This window comes from Corvus brachyrhynchos, unplaced genomic scaffold (assembly GCF_000691975.1).
Source record: "Corvus brachyrhynchos isolate BGI_N302 unplaced genomic scaffold, ASM69197v1 scaffold26, whole genome shotgun sequence".
Taxonomy (NCBI): domain Eukaryota; kingdom Metazoa; phylum Chordata; class Aves; order Passeriformes; family Corvidae; genus Corvus; species Corvus brachyrhynchos.
Window position 1 is genome coordinate 11,824,086 of NW_008239324.1, and position 17,903 is coordinate 11,841,988.

Genomic DNA, 17,903 nt, shown 5'->3' on the forward strand with positions numbered 1-17,903 from the left:
ATGTGCCATCTACGTAAGACGCAAGGAATTGATTAGGATGGAGGCAATGAAAATGGACAAATCTCTGTATTTCCTTTTTTCTGCAGAAGAAAACTTAAACCTGCTTTCATCAAAGTTGTTTAAAATTTCAAGCCCAGAACATGGTTCACAGGAATCATTTGGTGTCATCATGTGGCATTTCCCCAGGAAAAGGTCAGGCACCTCTTCTTCATCTTCCCCTCACTCCACCCCATAAGCTGCTTTTCTTGGTACTTCTTAATTGTACGTCAAACCTGAGCTCTATCTTCGTTTACTGCCTTTGGTCTCCTACTATGTGTTATTTCTCTCAATTAAAACTTACTAATTTTGTTAATTAGAGTTAAGAATTAAATACTATTTTTAATCCTGGACAATGTTGAGGACCATAAAATGCTGTTAAGAACAGTGAGTGTTCCAGATACCAGAAGTACAAATATTAATAGACTGGCAGTTTACCAAGTTTCAGTAGTTTCCCTTTTGTCTTGGAACAAACAACTTATGAATATTTAATGGAAAATATCATGCTAATAAAGAGAAATCTTCGGACTGAGGTCAGAGTTGCTTTATATGGAGAAGTTGTGGAGCAAAACGTGTGTGTGTGTGTGTGTGTGTGTGTGTGTGTGGCCATGAGGGCAGGTGTAGTGATGAGAGGTTGGTGTCTCTGCTGTGAAGGTGCTCTGGGTCCCAGGTCCTGGTTCTCAGCAACACCAAAGATGCATTTCAGGGTCAGTGAACTTGCTGGGGCAAGAGGTGACCCAGGAGTTCTGGCTTTCAGTAAAATGAATAAATTATTTTACTGGTACAGTTGTGTATTTGAAAGTAGCGTTTATTGGTGACTTCTTCAGCAAATAAAAAATTCTGATGTGTTAAAGGACATTTTTAAGGAATGGCATACAGTTTATGAACAGCAGAGTTCAGAAATCTTTAGATCTAGACTTGTCATAACCTCCATAAAAGTGCACTAGGTATTAAATCTATCTGTGAAACCACACACAGTGTCCTGGAGGTGATACAGGTTTTGTTGTACAGAGTCAGAGGAAAGGCACGAGTGTGAGAAGCTCTGGAAAAGGACAGCTGTTTATTTTGCATGAGCCTTTCGGCTGGGGACTGTTAAAACTGAAATGTTAGTGTGTAACCTCAGGTGAATGAAATTGGAATAAGGCTCAATTTGTATAAGCTCACCAGGGAACTGTGGACTGAGACTTAAGGTATAAGTGCCTTTTACTGTAGCTTTCTGAAACTGTGGAGGATAAAGATTGCTTCCTGTCATCTTGGAAAACTAACAAAGCTCTCTGTTCTTTAGGACAGAGCAATTCCAAAGAAGGAAAAATGGTGCAGTAAGTTAGGAAATGCTTAAGAAAGAGATATAATGAGTCTTGGCCAAGTACTGATTCAGAGCCTGGTCCTGGGGTAGTTTTACCTCTGATTATGTTGACAACGTGCAGTGAAAAAAAATTTTTTTTAAGGTTTTAATTTAGTTTCTTAAGTAGAATTCCCTACCAAACTGTGTGGACAAATCTATCTTAAGATTAGAAGATGAGCATTAGAATTTACTCTTAAGATTTTTTTCCAGTGGCAGGTCTTGACATCCAGTGAAAGGTTTTCAAAAAGGCACTTTTAAAACAAACTTTTTATTTAGCTGAATGATCACAATTATTATTTCTAACACTTACATAGAGCAGTGTTTTGAAAATAATACCTCAAAGCAGTGTATAATGGGCTGAGTGGAAATTGAGCAAGGAGCCTAATTTAGACAAATACTAATAGCTGCATTCTGAAATACAGCCTAAGTGTTCTGATAGGGAAACATTAGGATTACTCATGAATCTGGTCATCTCAAGATCTATTTTTCTTTCATTGTTGCTCACACCCATTTTAAGAAGATTGGGAGTCTCATCCAAAATACTTAGCTTACATTTCTTGATGCTGACTGGATTCCAAACTTGGCAGCTGCCGTGCTGTTGCTTACAACAGTGGCACGGCTGGCTCTGACACAGTTACTTAGCAACAGGGAAGCTCACGTTTGCTTACAGCTCATGCGTGTGCATCTAAATGTAGTTCTAGAAAAAAATAAAAGGTTAAAGGAGTTTGGAAGGGGAAACAGATACTTGAACAATTTGTACTGTTCAGTGGTTGAGACTGATGGCAATAGTACATAGGAAAATGAGTCTCCAAATATTTTGTCTTTTAAAATCTTTAGTAGACTGTTAATGTGTTACAAGAATTTGAAATCCAAATGAACAGGACCCTATTCCTACCAACTACAGAATGATCAAAAATAAAAATACAGCAAATGGTTAAGATCAGGGGACATGTTCTATTTTGAATACCTGTGTTACAAATGGCATTCCTTAAAAACAGGAAGATTCATTATTTGAACATTGGGAATCTGAGAAAGTCATAAAAATTATGCTTTGTGAGACTAAAAAATGGGTTGAGATTATATTAATTAGTTCTGATTGTAGATTGCTGCTTGTCAGTTTACCAGGTTTTTTTTTTGCTGATCAAGCTGTGATAGATTAATGGGTTTTTGACAGCTTGCACTCTGTGACTGCAGTAATACTCAAAAGCACAGTGACTTAAAAGGCCACTGTCAGACTGTTACTGTATTATGATTACAGTAATCTCAGTTTCTGGGGTTTCAGGCATGCAGTTTTCCTTATTAGCCAGCATTGGAGCTGCTGTGGGGTTTCCTTATATAGCAAAGGCAGGAAGGTGATTGCGGCTTGCTCCAGACACGAGCGGGAGGCAGGGAGCAGCGAGAGTAAGCCAGGAATGGAGAGGGTAGGAAAAAGACAAGCTGGACTTCGCTAGAGAATGGAGAAAGGTCTGATGATTAGTGTTAACAATGAGTGTGTTCAGGCTGTTTGGGAGAGTGACATGGAAACCTGCAGGGTATCACTGAAGGAAGCAGTGCATTGTATCAGCCCTTGGGAGCTGTGAGGAGCAGCAGGGCAGTTTGGAGAACAAGGAGAGTGGAGAGGTGCTGCATCTGTAGAGGAGTAAGGATACTGCTATTCCAGCTGTTCCCAGAGTTGAGGAGTTCCTTTATACCTAGAAATTAAGTGGTTTGAAAAAGGAGTTCTCCAGAGGCTGTGTTCTTTTGTTCCTGTGTTGGGTCTTCCCCGTCTGTATCCTTAGTTGAGAATTTACTGGGCTTTTCTGTGGGGAACAGATTCAGACATGATAAGGAAGGTGAACAAGATCCCTCCCCCACTGGGGGTGGGATTGAGAGTGTTAATCTGTGTTTTTCAGGACTAAGTCAAAATGGGGAAATATCTTGTGAAGAAGGTTTTTGAGGGCTAGAATGAATCTAGTTAGGGGACACTGATTTAAAGATGGGGGGGAAAAGTCATCAATCCAGGCTGCCAAAGTTAAAATACAGCTAAAATATTTACCTTTGAATTTCAAATTCAGAATAGAGGATTCTGTAATTCTGATTTCAACATGTATATTCATGTGCTGCATGTGTACTTTATGGGGCTTGCTCACTTAAATGATGTCTCCTCTAGTTAACAAACCATTAAATGAGAGGCTGTAATTACCAACTCTGTGACTGCCTCAGAGTGGGCAAGAGGATATGTGTTAATTCTTTATAAAAACGACAGGATAGTGCATCTGCAAAGTAGGAACTTGATAAAAATCTATCATCCCATGCAAGTGACAACCTATTCATCCCATGCTGGGAAACATGCCCGGTCTGCTCCTCTCCCTGCTGAAGGCTTTTCAGAGGGCAAGTAGAAGAATGATGTCAAATAATTTTGGTTCCAGTTACCTGTCCGTGTTTTAAACTAATAGGCTCTTGAACATGAAATCTGCACTACAGCAACTTTTTGTAAAGGTAAAATGAGAAAAGTTTGTCCTTCCTTTTGCTTTTGCTGTTCATTCCTTCACTAGTGGAGACTAGAAGGGTACAGGTGCTGTCAGGTTGACCTGTGTAACAAGGCTCGGTGTTTCACAGAAGGAAGAGAATGCTACCCAAAAATTGGCCCCATCCTTACAGAGAAGACTTCAATGTGTTCTTCTTTGGACATTTTTTCTGACCATCAAATCCAGGTTTGCTGTGTAATGTGGTAGTTCTCAATGCAAAATCATCTAAATCACCCACCCGTATTTGCCGGGAGACAAAGTACATGTTGAGTCACTTTGCCTCTTAATCTGGTTTCTTTTTTTGGTGGTTGTAGCTATTTTCAAGTCTTCCCTTGGTAAGTTGTCTTTTGTGAGTTTATTCAGCTGCAAACATTATACACACTTGCTTTGGCAGCTGGAACAAAAGCAGAATAATGAAAGAATAAAAATTTGCTGGCAATTGTATTTGTGCTTTGTAGGCAGGATTCGTTGTAGTGCAAATCTTTGTGGGCTAATGAAGTTAAAGTAGGGCCTTAGATAGTATTCTTTTAAACAAAAGCAGCCTGCCCAAAGCTGTCTCTGCTAGTGTTTTCCTTCTGAAACAATGAGAGCGAATGCTGCAGGTTTAAAAATGGAATATAATTTATGAGGCTCCTAGCCTTGGGCATGAGTCCTTCTGTAACTGGAATTTAAAACATAAAATGAATATTAATGAGGTGGGGAGGCTTGCAGACCTGTCCTTTAATACTAATCCATTGTGAGTGGAGTGGCTCTAGGAATGAGCTGATACTGGCACAGAGACAACCAGGAATTGACTGCTCTTAGGAAATGCCTCATCAGTCAAAGTCTTCACAGGCTCCTGAATACTTGTCCTGATCAGACACAGAAGGGCACCTGCACATTTCTGGTATCAATATCCTGCCTGCTGATTCTGTGTGCATTTCCCTGGGGATACTCCTGTATGCTGGCTTCCAGCTCTAGCTTGTTGCATGGATGGAAGCGTAATGAAAGGGTAAGTTATCAGTGCAGTTTGGAAGTGCCTTTGGAAGAGAACTGGGAACCTTCAGTTAGATGTTTAGGGCATAGTCACGGTGACTTAGGCTGGGTGACATCAGTATTAGTAGCTCCCTGTCCCTGATTATTAATGAAAAAAGGTTCTAAAATACTTAAGTGATTTCATAACCCTTAAGTGTGTGTAAAAGAAATGTGCCAAGTGATTAAAGCTTCCCCTCATTTTCAGGAAGAAAGATACTTTGTATTAACCATTTGATCTAAGGAATGTTGTTTAGATTATAAATTTCCTGGAAATGGGATGTTTGTGGGCCAGCACACCTCCTCCTAATTCACAGAGGCTGGTGCTGGGAGATGAGAGAGGTCACCTCAAAAATGCTGAGCCGCTTCGCTTTACTCTGTAGTTAGTGCAGGAATTGGCAAATGTGTCAGCAGCTGGCTGGGAAATCCAGTTCGGATAACCTCTTTACCTCTTCCCTTGTCTTGGTCTGTGCTCCAAATGCACTGATGGGCTGCTAACTTCTCTCGTTTGGAAGAGGAGTTCTGGAGTGTAAGAATAGCAGACTTGAAGAATTCCTCTAAAAGCCAGAGTACTAACCTTGATCTTGATTTCATTTGTTGGATGTTAACGTGCATGATTTTTGGTAAAGTTCTGCATTTATTCTATAAGTAAATGGTGTCTCGTGACACCTACAAAGCCTATACTCAGTGATCACTTTCCTTGCCTCGAGCTCACAGTATTTTAGGTCAAGGCACCAAGCTCTGTATTTCCCTATATGTAAAATCCATTAGACTTTACCCAGGTACTAGAAGAAACTGTAGCTGTGTCCATTGTCACAGCAATACATTTAACTTCGTGAAAAATGGACTATTTCCTTGTGGATTAAAAGTTCTATAGTTGCTACTAATTTGTTGCCTTTAATACTCACAGAATCACGCAGTCCAGAACTGACATTGTGAGACTGGAAATTACACTGGGGGAGAGAGAAGCTCCCAAGTTATTTTTCGGAAACTAAATGGGAAAAAAAGCAGTCAGTGAAACTCATCATAATAATTATATTCTTAATATTAATTAATGAAAATACTGCAGGAAGGTGTTGTTTTACACTATGCTTCTGTATTTAGATCTGCTAATGGAAGGTTGCAGGCTGAGCATTGCTCATTCCAGAGTTCTTGCCAAAGTTTCTAAAGGATTCTCTTTGTCATGCAAGCTTTCCCCCATGGCACAGTGCTTGCATGCTGTACGTGCCTTTGCTGCCACATTAAGTAATACTGTCTCTTTACTAAATCTACACTAACTGCATGGTTATTTGTGCTATTGGAATAAGTCACAAATATATAAAAATACTTCTTTCCCTCCCTTGGGTCTAGGGTCATTGTTAAGCCCTACACCTCTTGAAAAGCTCTAATATTTGTTCTTTTCTTAGGTACTGGAATGGGGGTGTTTAATTCCCACAGTTATGTGTTAGTAAAAAAGCTGAAGGCCATGTTCAAGAGCTTGATGCCCATGTGGATGGTCTCCTGTTCCACTGAGAGTGGCTGGGTGGTGTTCCCAGCTCCAGGAATGCTGCTTCAGGTGCTGCCACAAGGCTGGCAGCATTTGTGCCCTTTCCATGTGGAACGGCTCGGCAGCAGGGGCAGGGCTTTCAACTCAGAGGGCACCAGTGTTCCTGTGCCACTGCATACACCAAGCTCATGTGTCTTAAAAATTTTGGGGCAGTTTTGACCTAGAATTTATGGTTTAGTTTTGCCCTTTTAAAGGGCAGAATGGTAATAATAAATATTAAAGCTATGAAAATATTCTATGAGCTAGGAAAGGTTTAACTCTGTTTTACAGGTGGGAAAGCCAAGGCACAAAAAAGGAGTTAGGAATTATGCAGGGGTCTGACAGTTGAGACTGGTCTCACATTTCTGGAGGTTTAAGTCCAGCATCTGGGGCAGCCTCGGGTTGCCTATATCCCTTAAGCAGAATGTTACACTTTCAGCATCTTGGTAGAACTATCTCGCCTGTATGAGCTGTGCTCAAGTCATCCTGTACTCCAGGCACCCCCTGTTCACTTGTTTGTTGATTAGCCTGAAAAACATTCCCTGCCTGGCAGTAAAAAATGCAGCAGAGCAAGCATGGCCACGTACTCCATGGCTTTGGCCCTGCAAGAGTTCCTCACCTGTTTCTAGTTTTGTCTGTACTTATGTTGGTTTCATTCTGTTTTTTAACAGCATATTTGTTATTTTGCTATACAAACCCAGCTGGAAACACACAACACTTGTTTTTGCTGTGAGAGGGGCAGCCAGCTCTGTACCCACACCTCTGGACCTGACATCTCTTAGATCATAATGATTAAGGTACAGTATCTTATCTCCATTGCTCACCTGATTGTTTCAGGGGAGAGTGCACGTGCACCCATCCTGTGGTAGAACGCACTTCTGTTGTGATTGAAGCAGTGAAGACGTGGCCCATGGCAGGCCCTGGGCCGGCTGCCTGAGGTGCTTGTCCACCTGCTCAAAGGCAGGGCCATAGTGAGAGGCTGTCATTTTGTGTACCCATGCCTCATGGATTCAGCTTAATGTTAGATCGCTTGCAGCTTGTAATCAGAGATAATTCTATTACAGCTTGTTGGCTAAGTGGGAAAGGAAGGCACAGATTAAAACTGAGAACAGATTTGCTTCTACTTCTCTAGAACTTATTTCCTTCTTAGGTCATCCAGCGTCTTGGTATCTGTTCTCTTTGTATATTTGTCCTCCATGGACACAAACTTACGGGTCAGAACTCTATTAAAAGAAAATGTATTTTACACAGGGCAAAATAAAAAGGAATTCATTAGCTGAGGACCAAATGCACAAGAAACATAATTTGGGTGCATTGTGGCTGTATATTTAACTGTGTAGGTAGAAAAAAATTAAAAGATCCTAGATCTAGGGCTTCACAAATATGCCTACATGGACTTCATGGCAATGTACACTTGTGTAAGTAGGTAAGGTGTTTTACAGACTGAAGTGAATGGCTCTGTGTGCATAGCATCAGATGTAGAAACAGTGCTTAAGGCATAAATAGGTATGTGAATTCTGATGGAGGATGAACCCTCCTGAATGGTCCTTTTGTGTCCATCCACTGTTCCCTCAATTCCTGTGCTAAAGAAATTGGAAACACAAGAAATTCCCAATGTGTAATATTCCCGTTGTGTTGAAGCAAATAACTTGCAGCAGTTATCAGTGTCACTGAAAAATAGAATAGCACTTGGATAAATGGCAGTCTTGTCATTGCTTGGCTGAAGCCAAGGTGCTGTCCTTAAGTTACAGCTAAAGCAAAGTAAAATTGGATGAAAATCAGCGAAGGAACAAAGAAATGCAAAGAAGGGACTGTTCAGTGATGCCAGAGGTCTGGCTGTCATCTTGTATTGTTTCCGTGCCCTGGAGTATCTGTTATCGGTGATTCAGGAAGTGAACTGCTGGAATATGGATAGAACTTAGTACTGCTGATAAGGCAGTGAAATGATTGAAATGCCTGGTGTAGTGTCAGATAAGATGAAATGCCTGGTTTATCATGCAAGCAGAATTCTAGCAAGATCCAGGGAGACTCTGCAGCTTTATTCAGTAAAAGGCTGCAGGCTACCAGGGTGACCACCAGACAAGCCAAACAGAATGGGGACTTTATATCAAGAATCTGCCCTGCACAGATCCCTACGTTTGAGCATGGGAGGATTTTGTGTTTCTGATTACATAAAGAGATTTACGGTAAGGGACTCCTTAGTGCTTTATTGTAAACCTGGTTTGAAAGTGAAAACTTTCTGGATGGCACAGATTTGGTTTCTGTGCCTTTTATAACATGCTCTGTGTGTCTGACATTCTTGGCCAGGTTGTGCAGCCTGTTGGCTTGCAGAACACCTGCCAGTGTCAAGGAGGTGTTTCTGAAATGATGACTGCGGCTTTGCCTTCGTAAATAAATTTACTTTTACTAGCCTTGGCATATTAAAACTTTAATTCTGACTGGAATATTTGTTGTATAGGATGGCAGACTGACATTCACGTGATGTGGAGGTTGGTTGTTACAGCTTTTTGCTTTGGTTGTCATATATGTGACATACGTGAGTTTTAAGACAACGACTCTGTTGGGCAGGCTGACACTGAGGTGATTTAATGAGCAGCCAAATTCTGCATTAGCCCATTTGACCTGTGGTAAAAGCAGTGCAATCACCTTGAGCGGTGGGCACTCAGTGCTTCAAAGGGTGCTCTGGGGTAGTCCTGGAAAGCTGTGAGATCAGAACCCCACTGTGCAAAGGTCTGAGGGAACAAAGCAAAAGACAGCTGTGTCCAAAGCTTTCAGCTGATGGGCAGAGCACAGACCCTGTAAGCGCAGAGAGACGTGCAGACGCCACTGGTGGAAGAGAGAATGGGAATCTGCTTTTCTACCTTTGTAAGCTACTCGTTAAAACCCACTGTATTTTCAAGCTACCTGTGAAGTTCAGTTTTAGTTGCTACCATGGTAGGAAGTCTAGGTTTCAGCAGCTTGTTTGCATTTACCTACTTTTTGAGCTGCTGAAAAGATCAGTAGCAGAAAATGTACTTAAGCAACTTTAAAAAGAATTCCATGTACATATAATAATTTTCAAGAAATTAAAAAAAAATAATTGTAGTAGTTGCATTTTAAATTAGAATAGATCAAATTGTTGTGGGGTTTTTAAAACTGTTCTCTTTCAAAATTTTGAAGAAAGGATTTCTTCATGTATTTTGTTCAATGACAGCTGTAATGGGTTTTCTTAAAGAGCTTGTATTTGTAATTATCTTTGTGTTTTAAAGAGCCAGTGGAGTAAATGAACTAAATCAACAGCAATAAACCAAATTCTGGCTCGGTTGAAGAAAGGACAAAATTTCTACTAATTTCAAAAAGTAAGATATTGTTTCAAAGTCTTAAATTCCTCTAATGTAATGACATGTAGTGGATTTAATAGCCAAGAGTATAATATGATTTTTTTTTATCATATATTACATAAGAAACAGAATGGCTCAGAAGACCAGACACCTTTCATATCCCAGTGACTGCATGTTTTGTTGTCTATTTATGGCAACATAGCAGAAAAACATTTTGGTCTATTAATTTGAATATACTACTCATCTGTTCCTCATGTTGAAGAGATAATGATGTGTTTAAATTGTTTGTGTTCAGCTTTTTGTTAAAGGTAATAAATAGCCTGAAATACATGCAATTTTCTCTTGCTTTTTTCTGAAGGAGTGCAAATGGAAGATATTTTCAGAAGGACTACAGAAGGTGGCCCTAGAACCATAAAAACAAATGAGCCAGGGTTTTTTGGACTAGTCGTGTCTTGGGGGAAAATAAGTCAGTACTGCAGTTATCTGTCTCCATAGCATTCTCTGGCTTGGCTCTGTGCAGATCAGAGTTAGTGTTTTGCAATGAAGACTATAATGAGATTCAGAATGTCTTGTTTCTCTGTAATTGATCTGTTGGGTGACTGAGTAATTCTTTGATACTCATTACTTCAATTTCCTTTTCCGTAAAATTAGTGATAATGGTGCTTGTCTTCTGGAAGCACATTAAGGTAAAAGTTATCCACAGGTAAAAGTTGTCTTAGATTTAGTTTGATTCATTGGTTTTCCTTGTTCTCAGTGCACTAACAATCAAAACCAACTTTGTTTTGGATGTCTCACATTGGATTACATCGCTCTGGCCAATTTACCAAACTCATTATGTTTATCTCTTGGAAAATCATTCTTTGTTTTGTTCACAAAGCAAGTACTCAAATTCATGGAACATTGCAAAGGGAAGGATGCTTTTGGAGGATGTGACCAGCAGAGAACATATAAGGATGAATAGTCTTGGACCACATGTGCAATTCTCAGTAAAGCTGGTGAGAACTGCTCTAATGTGTAAGTTTAATATTAACCCTAGTGAGAGCTCTCTTCTCCCAGTGCCAGCCTACAGGTCAGGTTTGAGACTGTCCCAGCAGGATCTGCTGGGTGTGTGTACAGTTTTGATGTCAGTAGTTGCAGGGGGGAACCTGTTGTTTGCATGTTTGTGGGCTGGAGTCTCCTGGTGCAGTACCTGGGGATCTGCCTGCTGCTGCTCCAACAAGTGGCTGGCTCAGCTGACTGGGCTGTTGTGGAAGGATCACAACCCCAGGCAGCTCTGTAACAGTGCCCTGCATGTTTTTACAGATTGATTGCAACTCTGTTATTGCTCAGAGGTACAGTGGAGGGGGAAATCGGTGCTCAAGCAATAAGATGAGGCATTTTTTGTCTCTGAAATTAATTGGGCTCTTAGGAGAGGCAGTGATAGGAGTGTTCTAACATGTGCCTGAAGATCAAGTCGCCTGTACTTCCTTCAGGCTTTTCCTTTCAGAACTGAACAGCTTTGATGTTCACCTACATCAATCCTTTTAGCCTTGGTGGCAATGCTGTCTTTCTTCTGCTGACTTGCTGGACCTAACTCTTCTTTTAGGACACAGACACTTAATGAGATATTTGAAGTTACCTAGTCATTCACATAAGTTAATCTTGATGCTCCTTTCCTCATTCATGTTTATGGGGGGGGGTATGCATCCCACTCTGTGGGGGTTTTTTGGAGGGGCTAATATCTTGCTGCTTTTCATACTCAGAGTTATTTTTTCTGAGTCATGTGTAGAATTATTTGGAACTCCTCAGGTAGTGTTGGTTCACATCTTGAACTTCGTGTGATTGTTTTCAAATGTCTTGCACTGTGCAACAATTACCTTTGCTTTAATCTCTTTAAACAGTTGTCTCCCATTTTGTGGATGCTTGGACAGCAGAGCTGCTGATGGAGACCAGGCCTTGGTACCTGCAGTTCAGGCTCCTGTTTACCTGGGAAGTCACTCCTCTCTCTCCTCAGCAGAGCAGCTCTGGGATCCAGGCTCTGGACAGTTCATGTACTGCAGGGCCCAAACAGCCCTCCCAGGGTCCAGATTCTTGGCAGGCTGTGTGCACACTGCTGTGGAGAGCTCACAGACAGGCAGACAGACTGAAAGAAATGAATGGAAGAAGGAAGCCATTCTGAAGGTTTGGGACTTTTAGAAAAATACATGATTGGAAAATTTCTGACCATCTCAGTTGTTAACGCTGTTTCCCCAAGCTTTGTGGGAACTCAAGAGGAAGATGTCACGTGCTCCAATTTAAATTTTGCACCATAGTGGTCTGCTGTCTAAATATACTCTATTGAGTATCCTTTCAGACAGTTCATATCCCAGAAACTAAAGTAGTAAACTATATATAGTCTCTGACATTACAATCCAGGTTTGTTTTCACCTTCTCCATGGCTGAATTGAGACAGCAGGAGCTAACAGGTCCTCCTGCTGTTGTCTTCTATATTTGTGGCTCACCTTTCACTCTCTCATTTGTGTCCTTGTTTTGTTGTTCAGGCTTGAGCAGTCCATATGCTTTCTGACTGACCCATCTTAGGCATACTTCTGATTTCAGGTCCCCAATGCTTCCCTTCAGAGACCTGATTCCTGCCAGCACTGTCATTGCGTGTTCACTGGTATTGTATGGGGCTGGGTAGAGTTGAAAAGAACTGCCCTTTTTCTATAAATGACTCTGTTCTGGAAGTTTTCTTGGTGGGTTCCTGTTCCCAGTTTCAGCTGAAGTCCCCAGGAGCCCAGTGTAGGAAGCTTCAGGGTTCTGGTTAATTTTCAGCACCTCTTTAGGAATCAGCACAGCTTGAATCACATCTTCCTTGACCTGTCTTGCTATAAAAAGAAAACAGTTTGCTACAGATTTGATGACTGACCGACTTTCTTGTTTCTGGGTTTGCTTTATGCAGAATTATCAGGTTTAGGGCCAGAAAACATTGGCACAAGCTACCAAATGGTTGTGGGTCATCCCACTGCATGAGGCAGTTGTCACCATGGCCAGCAGGGATTGCTTGTCTTGGTAAGGCAGGTAGAAAGCTGCCAGTCATTGCTGTGGGCCTCGGAGCTTGTTTTTGTGGGCACTTTTATCTGTGTTATGGTCAGCACAGAATCCACGTTTCACTGGATTCAGTTTAGACAAACTTTGTCAGAATTTTCCCTTTTCTTCTTTTGTGGTGGAACAAGAGCAAGAGGCCCCTGTATTTCACTGTTTTCAGGGACTGTATGAAGAGACTCTTGCCAGCTGTAACTTGCTTAACCTCTCTGCGGAATATTGCTGCAGTATTTTCCAGCATCCAGCCCCGTGTTTTAACTCCTCTCCTAATTTCTTGCACTGAGAGGATCTTGTTGTGCTGTAACTGGATTTCTGGCTGGCACTGCCCTACTACCTGTTAGTGACAAATACTCACGGTATCAACTAATATGAAATCCAAACAATTTATATCCTGGATCTGTTATCAGCACTGTTATTTGCTTGCTTTCCTCTGAGTGATTTTTGGCTTTATGGTGCCAGGACTTGGGGCTGTTTTTGTAGTCTAGCACTGATAATCAGTGTGTCTGTGTTTACACTACAGCTGTCTCTGCAATGCAGCTGGAGATCTAATAGCAGAATTCCAAAATCGATGATTTATTAGTTTTAATTCAGGAGCCTCCTATGAGTTCAGAGAAATGTCTGTGTGGCTGAGGAAAATTCATACTCTGGAGTCTGTAGACGGCTGATTTAAGGTAACAAGGTGATTCAGAAGCAAAACTTCCTGAGTCCTGATAGAAGCCTTGCAGAGAGGCACTGGGGGGGGTACTTAGTGTTTTGGGAGTGGAAATGGCTGTACCAAATGTGCTCTGGATTTCTGTTTTTACTGGATATTTGTACTGAGATACTAACCTCAGATGTAAAAATAGATCACTGTGCTAATCATACCCCTGGAGCCCTAATTCAAGGCTTCTCATTCACACCCAGCTGTTCTTAAGCTATCTGCTTTACAGAGATAAACTTTAAAAATTGCTTTCTCATTCCTTGCTCTGAGAAGCTTGATTCCTGTTGTTAGTTGCTTTCTGCAATTCCACTGGCATGTGATATAATGCTCTTATAGGCAAGCTTTTCTGTAGATCACATTCTTTTGTTTGTTTCCTGTATACTTCTTCCAACCTGGTGAAAACTACTGTTAAGTTTAGCTGGAGATGTTTTTCACAGATGGATGCAGCAATTTCTCTGCTTTTTGCCAGACATTGAAACATTCACCTAAAGGAGAGCAAGTGGCTTCTATCTGAGCTTTTAATTACTGAGAAGAGTTTGCAAAACCACTGCTTTTTGTACACAAACTCTTTTATTCTGAATCTTTTTCAAAGTAGTTTGTGTCTAGACTAAGCCTGAACTGATGGTTATTCCTGTCTTTGTGAATGATGTCAAAGCAAAATATCAGCCAGATCTAAATCAGCAGGTGAATACAGCACATAACAGACTTCATTATAGGGCAGATAAGTATTTACTTGATCTAGAATTTCCTTAACATCGTGTTTTGGTTTTTAGTGGGGAGTAGAAATGTCAAAGAGTGTTCTTACTTAAAAAAATCCCTGTGCTGTTAAGGTCCTGTAAAGACCATTATTAGCAAGGAGCAGTGACCACAGTGCTTGGTGCTTGTTGTACCACAGTTGGGAACGTAAGTGAGAGAAAAAATTCAGTGACTGAGGCTCCAGCTTACACAAGGCCCGACATGATGGCAGCAGCTGCTTCTGTAAGCGCCACCTGGGAGGAGTTTCCAAGGGTGTGGGGCAGTAGCCAAGGCATGCTGGAGTCCAGTCGGATGGTTTGGGAGGCTGGAGGCTGCCTATTGCAAGGCTGCCTGTGAACACTTCCATCACTTAATTCCAGTGCAATCCAGCATGATTTGAGGTGCTTGTGTGTTTTACCTGTCAAAGACCTAAACCACTGCAGTGTAAAATTGTGCTCGAGGTGATGATACCTCAGTAAGTATCCATGAAGGGCGGGCTGGAGGACAGAGTTCTTGCCTTTTAACCATGGGAATTTAAGTGGAGAAGCAAATAAAGTAGTGTAATATATTCTTGCAACAATTGTCAGTCATGGTGGTGGGAAAGGTGAAGTTGGAAATGATGGTTACAACATGGAAATGATTAACAAGTTAGTACAGCTCTGAGTGTGCATTCTTGTTGGTTTTTTTCAGATTTGAAGCTAAAAAGATCTCCTGAAGTAGGAAGGGAGCAGAAGTGCAGAAAGCACAGTGCAGTTAGGGGATTTTCATCTTCTCAAACAAAGCATGTTGCTGGCAAAGCAGAGGCTTTTCTGAGGGATTTGATTTGAAGCCAGTCAAATTTCAAGTCAGCAAGAACAATTGTACTGGTTTTAATGTGTTTTGGAGCAAACTCTGGATTATGTAAGTTTGTTTTCCAGAAAAGTTGACTGTCTAGTAATAACCCCTTCTTATGCAACAGGTATGTTCCCTATATGTCTATCATGAGAGCCCTATCCCATTGCTTCAGTGACAAGAATTTCCTTTTACTGATTTTATTCCTGTTGGCATTACTGCACAGCCAGGGCTACTCTTCTGTGTTGTGGCAGATCCCTACTGACTTAGAATTACTTGTACCTGAGCAAACTGCCATTGACACAAGAGCATTTGGCAGGTGTCAAGTGGGCCTCAGGGCTCTCTGCTGAGCTCCCAGTAGTACTGAGAAAGCATCTTGTAAATAAGATGCTTCTTGAATCCTAGGGGAAGCTTTTGTGGCTTTAAATCAGCAGGCTTTATGAGGAACTGACTGCATTAGATAAAAAACTGCTGAAATTCAGAGAAAGCAGGAACAGCATGACTTTTTTGTTCAGTTTTCAGAGGAGAGGTCGTTGTTGGAGGGTGTGGAGGAATGGGAGCATGAATCCTTACCACTATCCCAGGGAAACATTCTCAGTTGCCACTCTTCTGCTCCAAGTTAGTTAAATAGTTTAATAGCTGCTTAAAAAGAAAATAAATTGAAAGGATGAAAATTCAAAGTAATGAGCTTCTTAATGTAGTTTCTGTGAGTAACAGACTTGGTGGTGAGAATAAGCTCTGGGGTCAAGTGAGTGAATGTGGATGGACAACAGGTGCACTTTTGGCCTCCTGAGAGGCAGAGTAACCTGGTGGAAGGACTGCAGGCAAATGGTAAACAGTGTTATCTAGAAATCTCATCACTTTGATGTAAATGAAATGTCATAATTGATCTGTTCAGCTCTCTGCTGTCAGCTGCCTGACTGAGATGCATTACAGTAGTGCACATGATCTGGGGTTCAGTAACCTATCCTTAGCTGTGCTGCTGCCTGGAGATTTTTCCTTAGATTCAGTTGTCTGAAAAATAATGAAATGGAAGTGGGGGAGGAAGTCAGGACTTGCAAGGGTATTTCCTAATCTACTGTGTTATCAGCTTTCTGTCATTAAATACATAGAAACCCCAAGTTTCTACAGTGGTGGCTAAGATTGAGTGTACCTGGCACCACAGTCATGTTGTGACAGAGATAATATTGAGTTGTATCATGCCAGGGTCACTTGGGGATACCAATAGTGTTCCACAGATCCTTTTACTGGGCAGGTGGATTTCAACCAACAGTGACATGAGTGGTACATTAAACGTGGGTTTCTTGGCCTTCTAAAGCTGGTATGGCCCAGTTCCCGGGGTGATCTGGTCCCAGCAGGAAAGCCAACCATTGGACTAGATGGATTTATCCAGGCTGTATGGCATATCCTGCCTTTGGAAGTTATTCCTCTGAGTTAGAGCCAATGCCTCTTTTGTATTTGCCATTGTGAGAATTGGTCTGTTGCTGCACCATGACCCTGTGGATATAAAAAGTTTACCTTCTGTGCTGTTCATGAGAAACTAGGTTTAATGTTTCAAAAATTTAGGTACCCTAGAAAGGTTCAGTTACCCTTTCATCTGCTGGGGGGAAAAGTAGGAAATTTATGTTAATGAGCTGCAGCAATTAGATGTAGATTAAGTAGATTTTCATTATAACTTGAAAAAGCTGAAATCTGGTTTCTAAATATGTAAAAGATATTTGCTAGGTTTTTTGTTGTGTTTTTATTTTTTTTCTGCCTGAGCAGTGTTTATCAGATGTAGCCAGATTGCTCTGAGCTTATTTGCTTTGGCTATTCCTTTTGTGAGCTCCTGATGTTTTGCCACATTGAGTTCTCCATCTTCTTAGAACTCTGTTGCACTGCAAACTTTCCCCAAAGCCTTTAAGTTCTCTATTAAGTTTTGGCTTTTTATAGGCCATATAAAAAGTTATTTTTATACATATTTCATACATATTTCGTTTTCCTATGTATTGTCAGCCATCTCCAGTTTTACAATGTTGTTGGAAGCAATGCAACAATCTAATGAGATGATCTGTTTGAGCAGCTGGTTTTAACCTCTGTGACATTTCTTGTTTGGGGTATAAGTCTCTGCTGTCACTTCAGTACATGGTGTAGATTTTTTTTTTTTTTACTTCTTGTTTTCTATTCACTCCATGTCTGAGGATTTTTTCCTTCCTTTGGGTCAGACTTAGCAGGGAGGAACTGTAACTAAACTGCTATACGATAGATTTTCTATGGTTAGATGTGACTTTTTCTCTTGTTTTTTGACACCTCTCTCTCACAACTGGGAGAGTGTGTGTGAGGTGAGAGCCAAAGAGGAATAAACTCTTCTCCCCCTTGAGAATAGAAGTCTCTTTGGCATCATTGGTTCAAGGTCACTTGTAGTTCTGTTTCTCCAGCATGTGTGTTCCTTTTCTCTGCATTCCTGAGATACCTGATACCTTGGAGGTGTTCTAAAGGGATCAGAGTTCAGTTCAGCAGACAATGGAATCAAGGCAGTTGCCTGCGCACTTCAGATCCCAGAGCTCGTTTTTTGTTACCTGGAAGAAATGAACAGGAAGCCTCAGGAGACCAATGGTCATCAGAAACTTTGTTCAAGTTACATCCAGACTGGGATGGAGTCTTGTGGGTCACCAACCAGTTTTGGCAATGCCAGCTGGGGTGACTGAGCATAGCTCTGCTCTCTGCAGAAGTCCTGCAGCATTCCCTGGTATTTGTTGTTCATACAACGCACTGTGAAATTTGGGGGTTGAAGATGAAGCACCGTGTGTTGTGGTATCTAAGTGCAAAATGTCATTATAAGCAGTAGCTC

The 17,903-nt window shown here is 41.2% G+C and overlaps 1 protein-coding gene across 5 annotated transcripts in view; it reads left to right on the forward strand.

Annotated features, from left to right (window-relative positions):
• MYLK3 (myosin light chain kinase 3) overlaps positions 1–17,903 on the forward strand; it is a 45,088-nt gene that overhangs the window by 4,357 nt on the left and 22,828 nt on the right. For 2 of the 5 annotated variants that reach the window (XM_017740859.1, XM_017740862.1), the window contains 2 exons: positions 87–192; positions 7,096–7,221. In XM_017740859.1, the coding sequence (XP_017596348.1) occupies positions 7,213–7,221 (9 nt within the window). In that variant the 5' untranslated portion in view covers positions 87–192; positions 7,096–7,212. Of the gene's footprint in view, positions 1–86; positions 193–4,590; positions 7,222–7,288; positions 9,290–17,903 lie in introns of those variants that run through there. The other 3 variants (XM_017740861.1, XM_017740860.1, XM_017740858.1) reach the window with 3 other exon arrangements.